The sequence below is a fragment of the Cygnus olor genome, chromosome 1 (genome assembly GCF_009769625.2).
Source record: "Cygnus olor isolate bCygOlo1 chromosome 1, bCygOlo1.pri.v2, whole genome shotgun sequence".
Taxonomy (NCBI): Eukaryota; Metazoa; Chordata; class Aves; order Anseriformes; family Anatidae; genus Cygnus; species Cygnus olor.
In genome coordinates, this window is record NC_049169.1 from 6,196,629 (window position 1) to 6,215,231 (window position 18,603).

An 18,603-nucleotide genomic window follows, 5' to 3' on the forward strand; every position below is an offset into this window, starting at 1 on the left:
AATTGTTTGCTGCCACTATTGGATGAACTAGTAATGATATTTTAATTGGTTTCCAAAATAGAGGACTTGAAAAAACAGCTCTTCCTCTCTCTGTTTATCTTCCCTTCTGCACTCATTCTTTCCCTTGTCTCTCTGTATATATGTGTGTGTAGTCTAAATATAAAATATATATTTTAATTTGTGTAAGTTTTGTCCATGTAGAGCACATGCATATCACTAAGCACTACTGCATGTTCCAAAAAATAATTTGCTGCTAAAACAGAGGTCCATACACTAGTGGTAAGAGTTGAGACAGCTTAAAGCCACTACACTGAATATAATTTTTTTTTAAGATATCTGTGATTATGAGTTTTTGTTTGTTTGTTTTTGTTTTTGTTTTTGTTTTTCTGAAGGTGTGATATAGCAGATGTGCAAAGCTTTTGCAGAGTTACTGCATCTTGACTCTATAGTTCTAGGAAGCATTACCGTTGGTTTTAAACACATATGCAAAGGATGTTCACAATTCGGTTTGCAACCCCAGGCTCAAATCCAAGTGTTTTGGAATGGAGGTGGTGCAGCAACCAAGAGGCCAAGCACTGGAGCAGCCACTGGCCTCTAGAGGTAAATAGTTAGCAGTGAGCCTGGGGGAGGTTGTAGCCAGGTCAGGACAGACACGACCTCGTTAGCTTTGGTGAGCACAACTCAGGGCTAATTTTAGGAAGTCAACAAGCCTTGGCACAAAGGAGTGTCTGTGCTCTAATCTGCGCCACAAGTGCACAAGGTAATTGCATTTTAACATAGCTATTATTATGATTTCCATACGTATCCTTCATTCCTTCCTGTAATACTAATGAGGAATCTCTGAAGAATAATGTGTTGTACCTCAGGTGTATTCAGCTCTCTCCTGATGCTGTATGTGTGTGGTTCAGTACTTTTCCCATGTCACTTTCAGCATCGTGCATTCTGACCCAGCTGTTTGAAAGATGCCTTCCCTCTGCTTCTCCTTCTCCCAGCCAGAATGTGTTTCCCATCAAGAAAAATTTCAGTGTAGGAAAAGGATTTTTTTCCTCAGATTTTCACGTCAGTCCTCCTCGGTGATAGGATGCTACTTCCTCACCCTACGGAAAATTTGCATTTAAGGCATGAAAGGGATCACATGTACTAAATTTGGAATTGATCAGGACACAAGCAGTCCCTTCTAGGGGACCAACATTTTACCTCGGTTTGTATGAGGCAAAATACAGAGAGAGTTAGCAAACCTGAGCTACAGCTAAACACCGACTCCATCAGAAAAAAAATGACTGTGAAATTTAGATCACTTGTCAAGGCAGAAAAAAAAGACTCCATTGTCTTAAGCAACATTATGCTTTTACAGATAATTTCTGCAGACATGGAGGCAATGGGAGAAAAAACATCTTTGCATTTACCATTCAGTGCTTACATGAGCACTTGAGTATTATTAGCTATTGACAAGAATAAAATCTCCGCATTGGATGCCAGGTATTAAAAGCCATGAGAATTGTTCGTGTGGTTCATGTGGTGTGTGCGTGCAAGTGCTGTTGCTCTCTGCTGGATGGATGAAGAATTACTCGGCTCTTTGTTCAGGCTTTATGGGTCTGTAAGACGGAGTAAGAGAGAATGTTGTCTGAGCTCAGAGTTTCGGTACCCCTTCTGAAATTGCAGTTGGCCTTCCAGCGTAGCAGAAACCCAGCTGAGCAAGTCGTGCAGCCGCCAGAAGTTGTCACCCTGCCTCTGGGCGCGGGGAAACCTGGAGAAAATTACTTTGTAGGCATTGCTGCATGTGCGGGACTCGTCCCGCTGTGAGCTGCGGCGTTAATGGGGCACGATGTCAGAGTCATTCAGCAGCTGCCCGTATGGATATGTGTAACTTAATAATTATTATTGTTATTCTTACTAGTGGTTTATAGTTGTGCCAAAACCTGTACAAGACACAGGAGCAGCTAACGATTTATGAAACTTCATCTTTCCTCTGAGCTGCTGTTGAGCTACCGCCCTGTGAAAACACTGATGGGCCAGAAAGCTTCTGGATATTAACTTTTTTTCCCAAAAAAACACAGAGACTTGGTCATTTGTGGCTTAAAAATATAGAACGGCTTCTTTTTGTTTTATCTCGTTTTGTTTTGTCAGAGGTTCTGGCCCTCATTTTGCTGGCCGAAATCCAATTTAGGTAATTACATTCTGTGTCTCTAAATCCCAACCCCCTGCAGTTTCCAATGGGGTATGGTATTGTTCTACCCTTCCTGGCTGAAATTGTTGTGCGATAATGCTCCATGTCATTAAACAGCTGCCGTCTGTCACCTTACGATGAAGCCATTCCTCTCTAAACAATGTGTTTATAAAGCCCTTTTGGGTCCTTCCAGATAAAATTTGCTCATAAGCCAGCAGTTACGATTTTCAAGCACGGTAAGGTGATGGTCGTTGTCTCTTCTGCCAGCGGTTGGAGTCTGTTGGAGTGGTGGTGTCCCCTCGGTCAGCTCGTGCGGTACCCTGGCAGCTCGGATGGAAATATCTGTTGCTGTAAAACCTTAATGTTTCCGTGCTGGGTTGGATTTAGTGGGCTTTACACTTGTAGCCTGTTCCTTAGCATGTTGTCGTTGTCGTTGTCGTTTTGGTGCTTAGGAATGAAATGTTCTTCCAGGGATGTGCTGTTTGGTCGCGTACCATCGGATGTGAAAAAGGCAAATCTCCAACAAAACAGCAAAGCCATTAAAGTAGGGTGAGGACTGCGAGAGGAATTGACCAAAACAGAAGAACGGGAAGTGTTCTGGACAGGATTACAAAGGGATTGAAAACACGGGTGTGATGCAAACCCATTCAGTCCCAATAAAAACAGGTTTTCAGCACCTGGCTTGACACCTAGTTTGTGAACGGGAGTGGGTTGGGATTAATGCCAAAGATCTTAACAGTGATGAATTTAAGAGGGTCCCTTTTGATCCAGACTTTGTTTCTGAAGCCTGCCTCTCAGTAGCGGTCAGGTCACTTTAGCAGCTTGGCCGTAATTACAGACATGAATGGGAGAGGCAGAGAAGGCATCCAGTGGGTTTTGCCGGGGCCCCTGCTTAAGCAGCAGCGATATTAAAACAATCTCTGGCTCCTCAAGGAGTGGCCCTGTCAACTTGCTGAAATGATGGAATGGTAGTTAGGTTATTAGACAGAAAATTGGCACAAATTGAGAGAGAGGATGCTCTGGCAGTGACCACAAGCAGCCAGCGACTCAGTGGCTTAATCTCTGCCCTCGGGCTGCTCTCTCCAATACAGATGACACCTTGTCAGCAAAGATGATGTGCTGGGTCACCCCAGAGTCCAATGGGCTAAATTGGCCACAGAGGGAAGGGTTGCTGCAGTGTAGAGACAGCAAGCCACATAATCTAATTCTTCTTCTTTTTTTTTTTTTTTTATATATGTCATCATTTGGGTACTGACAGTAATTGTCAAGGGATTCTCTTCTCATTAGTGTCCCCTAGCCGCAGCTAGCTCTGTGCTCGTGCTTTCAAGAAGTAGTCCTGAGCTTTTGCAAGGATAGCTTTGGCTCTGCTCGGAAAGTTTCACCCATCGTTTCTCTTCTGTGTTGTTATTTCCTGGGTAAAGCGAGAGGAGAAGATGGGGAAGGAAGGAGTTGCTTCCTCTGAGAGCATTGCAGTGGCAGGGAGAAGTAACAAAACCCCTACGGTTGCTGGCGACTAAGAGGTCATAGTGTTGAGCAGCTCCTGCCAGCGGGTGAAGATGAAGGCTGGGGGAGGAGAACGGAACTCATCTCTAGCAGAGACTGGTTGGGAGGGGATCAAAAATATTGATTGGTTGGATTTTGCACTCACTTGAAGAAGCTCAGTGATAGCTGCACCGTCAGGCAGGTGTGCTTTATGTTTGCTGTTACTTGAGTACACTGCAGATCTGTAAAATATATAAAATAATCTGATTTTTTTCATTGTTATCTCCCTATTGTTTTATCCACTTATTTGGTTTGTCTAAGTGGGCTGTAGTCATATAGCTACTGCCGGCGCTGGGTAAGGATGCTCCCGCAAGTATCATTGGTGTGACAGCACTGTTGCACTCCTTAAAACCCCAGTAGAGGTGGGAACCATTCCTCCGAGATGCTTGGTAGCCTTCGTTTGCACTGAAGTCAAAGGAAATGTAACTTAGCAAGGAGCCGGCTGTGCCCTCTCCACGGGTTCAACTTGTTTATCCCCAACCCAAAATGTTGGCAGCTCAGCTCTGCAATAGGAAAGAATTATAGAGAAAAGTCTTAAGTTATGCTTGCTTTTTCCTTAATCTGCAGGAGTTAGCGGATTGGCAGAGCTGTCAGAGGATGGTGGAATTAAAGCTAGAGAAGTTTTAATGACTTGCCCAAGTTAATTCAGGCAGCGAGTGACACAGCCTGTCCCCTGGAGCGTTGTGTCACAGCACACGGTAGCCTACACCTGCAGTCAGGGTGTTTAACCATCTTTACCCAATAAAACATTTCAGGAATATGATCAATGTAATTCCACTTCAGCCCCACCGAAGTAAAGAAAGTGCGTAAGCGTTGTGTTGAATTAGAAGAGATCTAACCCGTGCCTGAACCTCAAGCTCAAAGCAGGAACTTGATGCTAATGGGGCAATTAACCTGAGTAAACAGTTAGAAGTGTTAGGTTTTGTGGTTTCCTCCAAATTGTCTTGTTAGTGATGGAAATTGTAGTGCTCTCGGGTGGTAAAGGTGCTGCGGGTAAAGGAATAAGCAAAGGAATAAACTTGTTCGTTATTAAATATGACCTCTGCTGTAATTTAGGGCTAACATAGTAATTATGTGTGGATTTCTTAAGGAAGAGATCCAACAGAGAGACTAGATGAAGGGCGTAATTTGAAAAGGAACTCAATTCATTTTTTAATGTAAACAAAGCAGAGAATAAATGAAGTGAAAAGTGAAGCTGATTTCTGAAGGAAAATACTTGCCTGAGTACAGGACAAAGCCAGTGGCTGCACAGCTCAGCCTTGTCTTTGCAGGTCCAAAAGAGAGTGTGAGCATTTTCCATGGCTATTTTAAGCTATGGGGCTGCAATTTTTCTTTTTCTTCCTGCTAGGAAGGTTGTTTAATGCACTGGGTTTTACATAAACACATAGGAAATCAAATGGCAGAGTGGTTTTTCCAGAGGTCTAAATGCCACATAGGTGCCTAGTACCCCCTGAAAGTCTTGAACATTGCTCCCATTGGGCATCACTCAAGTGAGTCAGGGTTTTTTTTGTCTCTTGGAGTTTGGGGTGGGGGTTATTTGGGCATTTTTTTTGTCTGTTAAGTATTAGGTATGTGTGGAAAATAGAGCTTCTAATGCCTGGAGAAATCACGATGGCTGCATCGGTGTGCTTGGGACCCGTAGAGCATCTTCAAACAAAAAGCAAGCGTAAAACAAGCGAGGGCATTTGTGCATGAAACACAATAGAAAAGGCTGGGCCAAATCCTTCAGTCTCTTATTCATGCAAGGCTCCCAGTAGGTTCAATAGGAATTTTGTCTAATAAATGAGTGTGATAAATCCCATTCTCTGTTATCAGCGTTAAAGACACTTCACAAGTGGCGATCCAGCTTCTTGCTGTTGGTTTAAAATCTGCCTTTAATATAATTTTCTCCTTCCTGCAGTGAGTAGGGAAAGTGCAAAAGTTAATATAGGCATATTAATATGTTCAGGTGTGTTGTTCTTTCAAGGAGATGAAGCATGGAAGACTAAATAATTTGTCTTTGCACATTACAGCTGTGATGACACAAAGATGTTTTTTTCTTGCCATTCATATATTTCCTTTTTTCACATATGTAATATTATTTGGGTGTGGTCGTACAGGTTTGGGGTTCTTCAAGCCCTCCTGTGGGCACTCGCCCTGACCAATTGTCAAACGGAGAACTTGTAATTAAAGCCGAGTTTTTTTCATAGTGGCAGGTGGCTCCGAGATGCCTGAAGTTTGGGATGATCAGCGTTCAGCATTGCTGCACGCACGCCTTCTTACCCCTTTCCCCGATGGGAAGATGGGAGGAACACTCTGAAAGTCACATCTCATTAGCGTTCTTTCTTGAAATTTAAGCATCAAAAAACTATCATCATTACAGAATCTCTAGCCAAAGAATTAATTGCAATGGTTGCCCTTAATAATCAATAGTGGCACAAGGGTTTTTTAATTTATTTTTTAATTCAGTGTTCCTGTTCAGTATTTAAAATCTTTTCCTTAGAAAAGTACAACTCTTCCTAAATCATAGTATGTCATATGTCTCACAGAGCAGGAGTTTTTTGGTTAAGTGCTTTTCCCCAGCAAAAGTGTCGAGTTGTTTTGAACTTAGATGGACATCTGGAGATCAGATAGGGTAGAAATTTACGGGGTGTGAAAAATTTCAAACACTTAATGTCCTTTTCATGGAGAAAAACTTTTTGAAGCAGCATTTTAGTTCTCGGAGTGAAGTAGGCAATCTTGCCACTGCTTTCTCCTTTTGAATTGTGCATTTTTTCTGTGCCAGGGTGCAATAAACAATGTGCTTTGGACTGGCACTCTGCAGACTGCTTTTCCTTTTTAAAGAGCGTAGGCAACTAATCGGCAGCGACCAGCCGCATAGCTGGAGTGTTTTCCATTCTAGGCAATATCATACTAATTTGATGCACACATGGATGCTTCACACAATCTGCAAATTCATCGCTGGCATCTTGCATTAGTCATCTGACAGATTGCCAAGTGTTTCATATTCCTTTCATGTGACTTTATTACAAAACACGCACACACACACCAGCACTGTCTTATTTCTGCCAGTAGCCAGTTTAGTGAGAATTCACTGCAGTTCTGTTTACAACAGCCATGGAGAGAAATCTGCACTTCCTTGCAACTCTCCTCCACTTCAAAATGCAAAAGTACCAGTCTGCATTGTGCAGCTCTCTTCTTATATAATGACATTAAGCAGCAGCCTGCAGAGAAAACCAGACTCAATGAAAAATGTAATCGCGTTGTTTTTTGTTCATAATACTTATGCTATTAATTAAATAGCAATTTTTTTTTCTGCTGTGTGCCAATTGACATCATCTTCTGCATCTAGTGCACATGAAAACTGCGTAGTCTCCTAACTTGCCTTTTCTTTTCATCTCCTTTTCCACTTTCTAGTAACGGCACAGCTAACAAGATGAATGGAGCTTTGGATCATTCAGACCAACCAGACCCAGATGCCATTAAGATGTTTGTTGGACAGATTCCCCGTTCATGGTCGGAAAAAGAGTTAAAAGAACTTTTTGAGCCTTACGGAGCTGTCTACCAGATTAATGTTCTCCGAGACAGAAGTCAGAACCCTCCCCAAAGTAAAGGTACAGTAGTTGTACTTTGTTTGCTTTCAGGGATTTTTTTTTTTCAATGCTCTCACTTTGTTTTAGGATTTCCAGAGAGGTTTGTATCTGGGCTGTTTTGAAGCATACTGTGTCGAGCTATGCAGCAGTCCTAAGAGGAGAGAACTCCTGAATACCTATCGATTACTGTCTTCCTCTTCTTCTTAAATTGCGGTTTAAATATCTGTTATCTGGAAGCGAGCATTCCAACTGTGCAAAAAATAACAAAAGATTGCCATCCCTGTTTAAATTATTATTGCCAAGAGGCATGGAAACCTGAACGGTCACTTTCCCAGGATTAGCTCATGAAAAATATAATTTTCTACTTCCTTTCGTTTCCTCTCTTTGCACCCCAGGTGGGAATAATTTTCAGGATACAGAAGGGGAGAAAGGGTAGCAGTGGGCTCTTGCTACATCATTGCTCCAGAGGCAAAAAAAATTAAAAAACAGTCACCCTGCCCTTTTGTGAAAATTTGATTTTTTTTTTTTTTTCAGTCATATTAAAGGATTGATTTTTGGCACTAGTGTTTTTCTAAAAGAAAAGGCTTTTTTTTTTCTTTCTGCATTTTTTCACTCACATATAAAGTATTTGTCCTTTGCTTTCTTTAACTGTATGTCTATGCATATTTAGGCATGTGACAATTTTGTGTACTATAGTTATGTAAGTATAGCATAGGCTTACACGTAAACTTAAAGTGAATATTTTGTTTCACACAATGCTTTTTCTCTCTACATAGTATACTTCCATTTACACTGAGATTTTCAAGTTTCGTGTATTAAATTATTGCTAGCATTGCAAATAATTAGCACAGCTCAGAGGTACAGCCAGCTGTGCATGCGTTGTGAGATTACTCAGTAGTTATTCATTCTTAGTCCTCTCCTACCACTGCTTCTAAAAACCTTTATGGAGAATATCATAAAACGATTTTGTGGGCTAGCAGCTCGCTACCGGTGCAAAGCAGCACTCCTGAGGTTTCCAGTTCAGCAAGAGGCGATTGCTGTCGCATGCAGCACACAGCACAGCTCGGGTGCTCCTGTACTTTTGTGCAAAGCGCTGCCCAGACTCAGCATTTCCTCCTTGTCCCAGTACGTGGCTGAGGATCTTCTCGGTGGTCTCCTCTTTGCTGCCCCAATTTAAGGGTTCTCGTGCTTTGAGTGATATTTGGTTTGCCTATGTGTGTCACTTCTGGTTAAAGGGACGTTTTTTTTTTTTTTATCTTGGCTTCACACCAGCATCAGGGAAGGGCTTCATGTTACCATACCTTGCTGCTTACCAAGTTCCGTATCAGACTACTCTCTCCCACCAGTACTACAGAAGCAGAAGGTATTTTGTGTTGCAGTGTTTCAATGCAGTTCTGCTTTCAGCTCCCTCCATTCCCTAGAATTGATGTAGCTGAGCATGCAGACCCCTGCTACGTTAGCACAGCACCCTCACCAAGTGTCTTTTTATTGTAATGCTGGATAGAAGACCGTATTAAGAGGTCAGGCAACTGGATTTTCAGCAGTCCAGGCTGCTATGGATGAGCAAACTCCTACTTAGTTTAAACCACTAAAATGATGAACTTTGAGACTCGCCCATTTAGAAAGAACTGATTCCTGGGCCACAGAAATGCCTTCCCACTAAGCAGTAAATGAAGTGGGAATGATACTGTGGTTAGACAGAAGAAAGTCATTGATTGCCGTTTCTGTGGTGTTTCCCATTACATTGTACCTGTCTGTCAGGCAGCTGGAAGGCATAAGGGTTAAACACAGGTCATGCAAACCATTGTAGACTAATTATGAAGGCTTGTAGTCCCCATATTCTATATCCATTTTGAAAGGTGGGTATGGGTTGTTTTGTTGTTGTTTTGGTATTTTTTTTTGCTTAGACTCTTTTCAGCTACTCTGAGATGATGCTTTTATGTCAGTTCAGACATTATATGTTTTAATAAGCAAATGAAATTAATCCTCAAGAAAGACAGAATAACCTTCAGACTTATATTTCCCTGACACAGCAGTGAGCTCCTCCGGTGGTCAGCCTTTCCTGTGGAAGCTCTGGAGCAGTGTGTCTCCACGCTGGCTCTGTCCTTCCTCCTGGCTGAGGCTGCCAGCAAGGTTGCCAGATATAGAAACCTCTTGAGTTTCGTGTGGGTATCTCTTGACTAGGAACGATTTGTATTTTCTTAATCCAGTAGCACAAAGGATTCTGTGTGAGAGATTAAGATTCTGTTATAAACCAAAAAAAATGGCCTGAAAAATGTCTGATAGTCTTTTTGTCGTCACAGTGCATGAGAAATGCATCACCTATGTCATGTAAAAGGGTTTTAAAATGAAGCTGAGTTTTGATTTTTTTTTAGGGGCTGTGGGTGAATTCCATGCCCTCCTTCTGTGCAAACAGCCACACAAAACAATCTTTTCTATTTTACTTGAGGTGGGTGGATTCGGGTAATCCAAAGCAGCTTCCTGCACCCTGTCTCTGCATCACCTCCAGCTGTGGAACAGTGTGTCAAGGGGATGCTGGGTCAGGGTGGCAGTGGAAAAGTCTTTCTCCCATTTCATTGCATGGCCATTGTTGTGTGTCATGCCAGACATTCACAGGCTGATATCACTCAGATTTTTTTTTTCTTAATATTCTTGAAGCCATGAATTACAACAATGAAAATGCAAGTTAGTGTTACTACGCCACGCGGGGCTGGTCCTTTTCTTTGAAGAAAGGCATTTTGATTTTCGAAAGATTTCTCTCGTACCAGATGAGGGCTGTGTATTTCTGTAACCTTGGCCAAGGGGGCTTCTCCAGTTTGCACAGGCTTTTTCTCTGATGAGCTGTTTATGAAGCTGCAATCTGAGTCTCTCCCGATTCTGTCAAAAATAACCATCGGCTGCTTCTCTCTCTCCCGCTGTTATTAAGGCTGCCTTTCATACCCTCCAACGACAGACAGCCTACTTCATTTCTTTCCTACTTGTACTATTTGCCAGCTCGGCAAAGTTGAAGCTGGAGGAAGAGGAGGAAGAGAGGTAGAAAGCCAACTTTTACTCATTTTGGAAAAAAATAGAGAAAAGCCACACTACTTCCACAGAAATACCACTGCTGTGCAGCTTCGTTAATTGGATCTTATACCACAGAAATGGCTGCATTTCAATGGGTGATGGTCAAATATCCTCCTTAAGTAAGAAACTCCTCTTGCTTTCCAGAGCCTGCAGTTCTCTGGTTCTTTTTGAATGTATGAAAGAGCTCAGCAAAGTAATTTGACTTTATGTGTTTATCCCCTGTTGTTTTGTAAGACTTTTTCCTCTTTCTACAGCAAGAGAAATCCAGGGGATTAGGTAAACTAAATACACACACACAAAAAAAATTGGCAGGAAATCTTGCAGCAATGAAATAAATGGCACTTTCAGCTTCTGAGGACTAAGGCGATTCAAAGTCTCGGCAGATCAGCTGTCTCTGTTCCCAGTCCAGCTTGCTCCCTTTGTATAATTTATTCTGGGTGGATAGATGACTTTTTCAGGGTAGTTATTAAAAAGAGCTTCTGTAAGACCTCAAATGCAGCAAGCTCGATGCGAGAGCAGAATCCAGTGCCACCAAGGTTTCTCCCCTTCCCCGCTGCTTTCATAAGCTGGAAACATTTCCCTTACTGCTTTTCTTTCGGAGTTGCAGTGCTGAAGCAGGCAGATGGCACAGGGCTCCTTTTCCCCTCTGAGATGCAGCAGAAGTGTCTCAGGTCAGAGCTGTGATGTCGTTTTTGTACCTTGCCTCTGTTTCCACACCTGTTAATTCTTGCAGGGATCGAGGCCCCCTGAACTAGCCGCATGAGGCCGAGCCTGCTCGTGCAGCAATCTCACGCCAGAAAGCAGAGGAAAGGCACCAAGAAACAACTGCCTCCCTCTTTCCTCGTAGCCTTTCACAGACCTTTTATCAGATCAGGGGGAGGATGCTGAGTGAACAAGGATGTGCTGTAGTTAAAGGCCAGTGTTTATTATTATACTATTTAACATGGTAATTTAAGTCTACCGGGAAGCGAGCAGAGGAATCTGGTAATGAGGCGTTCATCTGCTCCGTCCAGGCGAGACAGGATGGGCAAGGCACATCAGAGGCAGAAGTCATCTGGCTGTTTTGGGTACCAGCTTGGCTACAGGTTAGCCCTTCAGAAATCCTCCTGCACTTGCAGCAGGAGGAACAGCTCCCCAGCTCCAACAGACCCCTGGCCCCTGTTCAGTGCCCTGTTCTCAGTTGGAGCAGGAGGAAACGGGGGGACTCGGGCAGTCCTGCATGGGACCAGAGCAGTGACACTCAGCTTGGCACACAAACCTACCCTGACCATACCAAATAGCAGCAAAGGCGTTAACCAACTGCTTCTTGCCTGCCCTTGCGTCACCACTCAGCGGATTGCACTGTGTCTTTGCTCCGAGAAGTAATTTCAATGCATTGTGTTTTGCAAAACTGTTTTAAAAGTTCCCTTCAGCCAGCGCTGTGGAAGTCAGGGTTTTTCCACACAGTTTCCACTGACTTGCTTTGAGTTTTTAATGCTCTCACAGGTTCCCCATGATTGTTGTTTAGCTTTTGCAATCTGATGATTGTGTCCCAAGCACATATGCTGTCAAATCTGCAGGACTGGGGCCTGCAGCCTTTATGCATGCATGTTTTAGACTAAGTTTTAGTGATCACAGCTGAGCGATCTTCTGTTATAAACTTGGACTTGAAGTCTTTCATGCAGTAGATGAAAAACTGCTTTTTTTTTAGCAGGTGCCATGTACAACGTATAAAGTATCGCGCAACAAAGACTGGCAAAAGCCAGACGCTGCTGTTAGGTGCAAGTACAACAGGGAGGGAGAGCAAGTGATAAAGTGGAGTTTTCAACTTTTCAGTTTCTTACCTTGGGGTGTTGAAATTTAAACCTTAAAGAGACTTAATTCTAGAATTTTATATGGGTCATAAGTAGCATTATGAAATATGTTGTAGATGTGAGCTGATTTTTATAAAAAGTAATTTTTATTCGACAAATCTACCAGAGTTTTCAAGAGGTTTTTCTGAAAGTGGACAGGTGTGAAATTGTGTATATAATCAAGCTGGATTTCCCAGGGGCATTTCACACAGTGTCACACGGGAGACTAATACATACGGCTGCTGGTGAAGCAGAGAAGGGCCCATTTTCAAACAGAGAAAGGAGCTGGTTAGATGATCGAGGGCAGATTAGAATGGGGAAAGGTTACGGGCCAGGGGAAAAAAAGGGGCTGATGATTGGAGAACCACAGGGACTGGTATTGGAGATCGATACTTTTTCACTCTCTATGTAAATGGCTTTGACAGAGAGAACCACTAAGTTGTTATCCAACTTTTTGGATCATGCAGAAGGGGCTGGATGGGGGAGAAGCCACCTGATAACCTGGAGCAAACAATCCAATACAAAGGGACTCAGCTGGGTAAAACGAACCATGAGCAAGAGTAAATTTGAGTTTTGAGCGAACACGGGTGTTGAATGAGTATATTTTTCAAAGATTCAGGAGCAGGAGCGGGTTTGAAGAGTGCACATATCATAAAAGGACTAACATGATGTTTTGTATCCATGTGGTCAAAAAGGCACTGAAAATGCGAAACTATATAAATGGGACCATTGAATACAGCTTTCAAGGAAATACCGTACCACTTAAAGAAGGATTTTTTTGATCATGTTTTAAACTACAGTTACCAATATTTAGCATCATTCTATAGAAAAGGGCAGAGGTCCAGAGAAGAGCAGCGTGATTTTGTATGAAGTCGGGAAGGGTTAAGCTACGGTGAAAGGTCTAAGAAGGTTAACTTGTAAAGGGCTTCAAGCATTGACTTACAAGAAAGCTAAAAGGAGAAAATCTGTGGAAGAATACAGGACTGTACCTTGGTTTGGAAAGAAAAAGTTATAAGGGGATATGATTGAAGTTTCTGGAGCGTGTTGAAGTGCATTGCGATGGCAGGAATAGATCAGCTCTTTCAATTAATATTGAACCCCAGGACTGCACAGCATAGACTTAAGATTGAGAAACAGCAGGCCAAAAGGAAAAAAGAAAAAAAACTTCTTAAGTCAAGCTTTCTTCTTCCACATGCAGAGTAGAGAATGGTCTTCCAGAAGCAGCACTTATAAGGAAAGTTCCAGAAGAAACTTTTCCCTTTCTTGCTTCCATTTCGTATTTCGAAAGTGTGCCTGGAGCTGTATGGGACATGACTGCTCCCTACATCCCAGCACCGTTTCACCCCATAAGCAGGACAGGCTGCCTGGGCTGTGTGACAGTGGCTTATCTATGCCCATCTGGAAGAGGGTCTGCGATTTCTGGTGACCCCTGGTATTTTTGGATGGCTTTGAATAGAGGGAGCAGATGAGGATAACGTCCCATGGCATGCTTGACTGCAAACCTGTTCTCCACATAAATCATTCTCACTGTATGTTCCCATCATTGACTACGGCAAGAAAGTCAGCCACTTTTAGTACCAAAAAGTATCCCAGCAAAGCAAAGCCCATCTAGTCAGCCTGTGCAGAAGTACTGGAGGGTTTTTGTGCACATACTGTAACAGGACTGGGGGGGTTGTGCTTGCAAAACAGGAAAAGTAGAGGAAGTTGGGGGGATTGGGTAGAGCGTGTGGTTTTGGTTGTGATATTTAAAGAAGAAGACAGAACATAAAACCTTCCTTACCCTTGTTTGTCAAGTTCCTATATACAGCACGTGAATGACTGGAGCCCTACAGAATTAAACTTTATTTTTAGGCATCATTTATCTTCCTGTTTTTGTAGTATTTATCACAGTAGGAGCTTGGTCCAGAAGTGAGGACTCTAGGTGTTGGTGTAAGAAATTAATAAAAATAACACATCTCTAAGGGATTAAAGTAGATTGCTTTGGGGCTCGTCGGTTGTACAGTTTTGTTGCAGCTTAACTATGATTTACAACTGTATATGAATTTTCAAAATTAAGTTAAAACTGCATAAACACACTGCTAATTAAATCTACGCTGAAAAAAGTGCATAAACCTGAATAAACTACATGAATCAGTTTAGTTAAATTGATAGAAAACCCATACGCAGATGAGCCCTTAGAAGAGTAGGACTTCATAATCAATTGTGGTTTTCTTAATAGACCTCTAACGTTCCTATCTGATAAACACTTGGGGAAAAGGCACGCTAAGTAAAAGGATGCTTGAGTTTCAATTCAAGCATGAAATAAATCCAAGCACTTTCCAGATACTTTTGAAAATGCCAGGAACACAGCTGAAAATATGTGTTCAATTTTTCTGATTCTTCAGGATAAACAAAAAAATAAGTAAATAAAAGCTGAAAAGAAAGGTTGTGTCTGATTGTCTTTTAATTATTTTTAAAAACAATTTAAGGCTAATGATTGAGAACAGAGGGGCTTAAATAATAGTGTCTGTTTTTAACACAAAGCTGGAAAATAATATATTGTACAGTAGCTAGAAAAGGCAGGCAAATCTTTGTTATAATGTTAACTTCTTTAGCACACCATACAGCATTTACATACAGAATATTTTAGAACTTCACAAAAAAATCCCAAATGTTTTTAAAATATAAATGGGTAATCTGTTTTTAGTAATGCCGTCATTACATCAGAAAGAACACATAGGGAGGCAGTAAAACAGCCTGAACTTTCAATAAAATTGAAAAAACAGCTAATCAAATTTCATTGTTGAATCTGAATAATATGCCAAACCTCTCTCTCACAAATACATAATCTCAAAGGCAAAAATTGTAGTGCATGGAGAAAATCTAAGTCAAGTCATGCACGTACTTGCACACAGGAATTAATCAATGGATATAATACCCAGACATAAAATCACATACGTGTTTAAATATTTTCCATAGATTGGTGCCTACATTTAAAATATGTACCTCTGCAATAATGCAAGACAATGTCAGGTTGAGATTTATGGTATCCAGTTTCTTCAGTTGCATGTTAAAGCTCACATCAATGAGTTTCAATCCTTTTATGACATTGTTGTGGCACTGAAATTCTTTCCAGCTCCAATTTTCTATTAAATAAATAAACATATAATATTTATCTGCTTACCACATGAAACATGATGTGTGTTTTGTTAAAGAACAATGCTTTCCAAAAAAACCCTCCCCTTGTTTTAAATTGTTTCTAATTCTATACAATTCTAATGTTTGCACCATTTGCTCATGACATAGTAGGAGGTTTTTGCAAAGGATTTGAGGATGAGTCTGAAATCTTCATATGCTTTGGCATGGAGCTCAAAGGAAGAAAGCATTTGACAACTGAGCAGTGTTAAAAATGAAGTGTGATTGTGGAGTAGCCTTATGAGCATGCCTTTCAGCTGCACTGCAGCTTCCAAGTCTCTCATTTCCATCTCATTGCTTTCTTATTCTGCTCCTGTCACCCCCCTGAAAATCACACACAAGTGCACATCCACACGTATGCACAAATAAATAAAAACCTAAAATTTAAACCCATAATGTGAAAAGTTTTGCTCGTGAAAAGATGGAACGGCAGACTCTAGAACAGGAGGAATTCCTCTGTCACTGCTGAGATGGTGTGAGCCACTTAAATATTACAATGATGGGTCACAGTAAAAAGCTGAAGACCATGTAAAATGTTTTAGTATAAACATGCCATCAATTTTCCTCATCCTTTACATGAATTTCAAACCATAGGAGAGCCTTGAGAGGATGTCTGTTATTTTTTATTATTTTGAAATGTGTTACAAAATGAATGTACGTGTAGAATTTGCAGTGTCAATTAAATTCTGGTTTATTACTCCCAAATTGACTGCACTGGACCTTGCCATCCTGCGCTTTCAGCTGGTGCAGGATGGAGAAAGGACAGTCCAGAGCTGGTAGGACCCATGACCTGCTTCGTGTCAGACTTCTGTGGCACGAATGCCAGGAAAGGCTGGGCAGTGCCAGCTGTAGTATTACTGGGTTTTTCAGACATCTGCCCATTCCATAGTGCACTGTAAGCATCAGCATATTATTTCAAAAGACTAGCAAATAAATCCCTAAGGATCAAGCCTGTTAGTGACTTGTAAACCAGGTTTGAGCTTAACTCAAGCCAGTGAGCTATGGGTGGAAGGCTGAATATGCCATATAAATCTCCTGCTCTGTCTACCTCAGTGAAAAAGGCATTTTCAGGAATCTGTGTCTTTCTAATTACTTATAAAAACACTCTGAGAAAAGCTAGTGAATAAATTAAATTTGAATGTTTCCAGTGGATCTTTTCAGGTTTTCACTGAACTTAATTACTGTCTAATCTAAGCCCATGAGTATGCAGTTTTAAGTGGGACGTTAGACTTTCACACTGCAGATTAAACTCTGTGGTGCATAAATTTGTTATTTTTGGAGGAAAAAAACTTCAGCGTCTACTACCTCGTGGTTTTCATTTAAAATAATGACTGTGTCCAAGTCATGCATTCTTTCAGAAGAATAAGATGAGCTGTAAAGAGGTGGCAGATTTTTTATAATAAACCATGTCTCTTATTTGCCTAACTGAACTGGGCAAATTTATGTTTCAAGCAACAATTAAACTGTCCTAGTAGCTCAAGATGTCATGCTTTCAATTGCAATTTTAGGGAGCTGTACTGCAATAGGGAGTAGATTAATGTAAGGTACTGCCTGCAACTTTGTGGCTCTAAGGATGAGCACCATAAGGAGCAGCACCACTGCTTCAGCTGCACTTCTCGAGTGTTTTGCAAAGGGAGACAAATTTCATCACTCTGTTTTTACCAGCTGGCAAAAAAATAAGGTACAGAGGGCTGTGGGGACTTTTCCCCAAATTGTTGAGTGACTTGGAGCAGGCAGACAACAACATTCTGCTGTGCCTGAATCAAATCTGCTGCCCTCATTTTCAGTGCTCGAATCCCAGAGCTCCTTCGGCACAAAGATTTCGTTATGTTAGCAGTGCCCAGGTGAGCTCTGCATTGGTTTGGTCACATATTAAGCAGGTCTGGTGAGGACTGCTGTCAGAAAACAAGCGTGTAGCACACACACAGGTGCTGGCTCCCGCTCTTCCCACGTCCCCCTCAATTAAAACAATAGGCTTCCTTTTTTTGTTTGCAGATCATGGGATATAAAATCATTGTAGATTAAAAATGGACTGTATTAACCTGAGTAATTCCGCTGGGGCTTCAGCTTCTATAGTGCAAAGTGGTGTGTTGTCTCTGGCTCAATTAGATTTTTCTGGGTGAATTTTAATTCACTTCACCAGCATGGGGGGGAGCTATCTGTGGAAAGGAAGATGTTGCTCATGACTGAGAGTGTCCTCTATCCGTGCTTGATTTACGAGTTTTCAAATACTTAGCTGTCCCATGTTCTCCCTTGACGTCAGCTGATACGTGCCGTAAGAGCTATACGAAATCCCTTGATGGTTCTTCATGCAGTAGGTGTTGGGTTGGAGGAAGAGGATGGAAATCGGGAGAGTGAGATTATTCACTCCCTCTTTTTATGTAATACTGCATAAAGCAAGCTTTTGATGAGCCTTGATGACCAAATAAGCATGGTTATATCAAATGTCTCTTATCCTTACAAGCATCCATGTGACCACACTTACAGAGGTGTAAAAACTAAGCAGGGTCTCCTTTTGCAGTACCAGAACTTAGGCACAGAGCTCTTAAGAGGAGGGTTTGTTGTAGAAAAGGGCCTGAAATTTTTACTGTGTATATGTGGGGCTTTCCAATATGCTTGCCTCCATCACACTCAGCAGTCTTCTCTTCCTCTCTCTGTACCTGTCCTTTGAATATTTCATGAAGCTCTCAAGACGGTATAGTTATGGATATTTGTGCACACTCAAGTCTTGCTTTGCTTTAGAGTTGAGGTTTTTTTTTTGCTTTTTTTTTTGGATTGTTTGGTTGTTTTATGGTGGTGTTTGTTGTTGTTTGTGTTTTGTTTTTTTTTTGGACTGACACCAGCTTCCAGCTTTGTCAATCATTTCAGCTGCTTTCCAGTATATGAGGGGGAGTCATGCAGGAAAACACATGTGAATATGAGGGGCAGACCTGCAGGAAAGCACATGGGAGTGCCACCAACCCCCCTAACTGTTGTTTTGGCAATAGCTGGGTTCACATCGGGACCTGGTAGCTTCTTCTCTGGTTCAGACAGGACGAGGTACCACAGCACAATGCTGGTGTGCCCCAGAGCTCTTAGTAATACCATTTCTTGTGCAAGAGGTAAATACGAAATTATCTCAATAACATACCCCTTCATCATTTTCAGAATTGAACAAAATGCTGTACTAAAATTCTGCTTTTAGAGTGTGTCATCTCCCAGCCCTTACATTCTCCACATTTCCAGGTGTTACCTTTCCTTTCCAGCCCTG

The 18,603-nt window shown here is 41.7% G+C and overlaps 1 protein-coding gene across 22 annotated transcripts in view; it reads left to right on the plus strand.

Annotated features, from left to right (window-relative positions):
• CELF2 (CUGBP Elav-like family member 2) overlaps positions 1-18,603 on the plus strand; it is a 455,245-nt gene that overhangs the window by 315,742 nt on the left and 120,900 nt on the right. For 21 of the 22 annotated variants that reach the window (XM_040546975.1, XM_040546986.1, XM_040546982.1 and 18 more), the window contains one exon: positions 7,106-7,302. In XM_040546975.1, coding sequence (XP_040402909.1) covers positions 7,125-7,302 — 178 coding nt within the window. In that variant the 5' untranslated portion in view covers positions 7,106-7,124. Of the gene's footprint in view, positions 1-6,762; positions 6,943-7,105; positions 7,303-18,603 lie in introns of those variants that run through there. The other variant, XM_040546967.1, reaches the window with a different exon arrangement.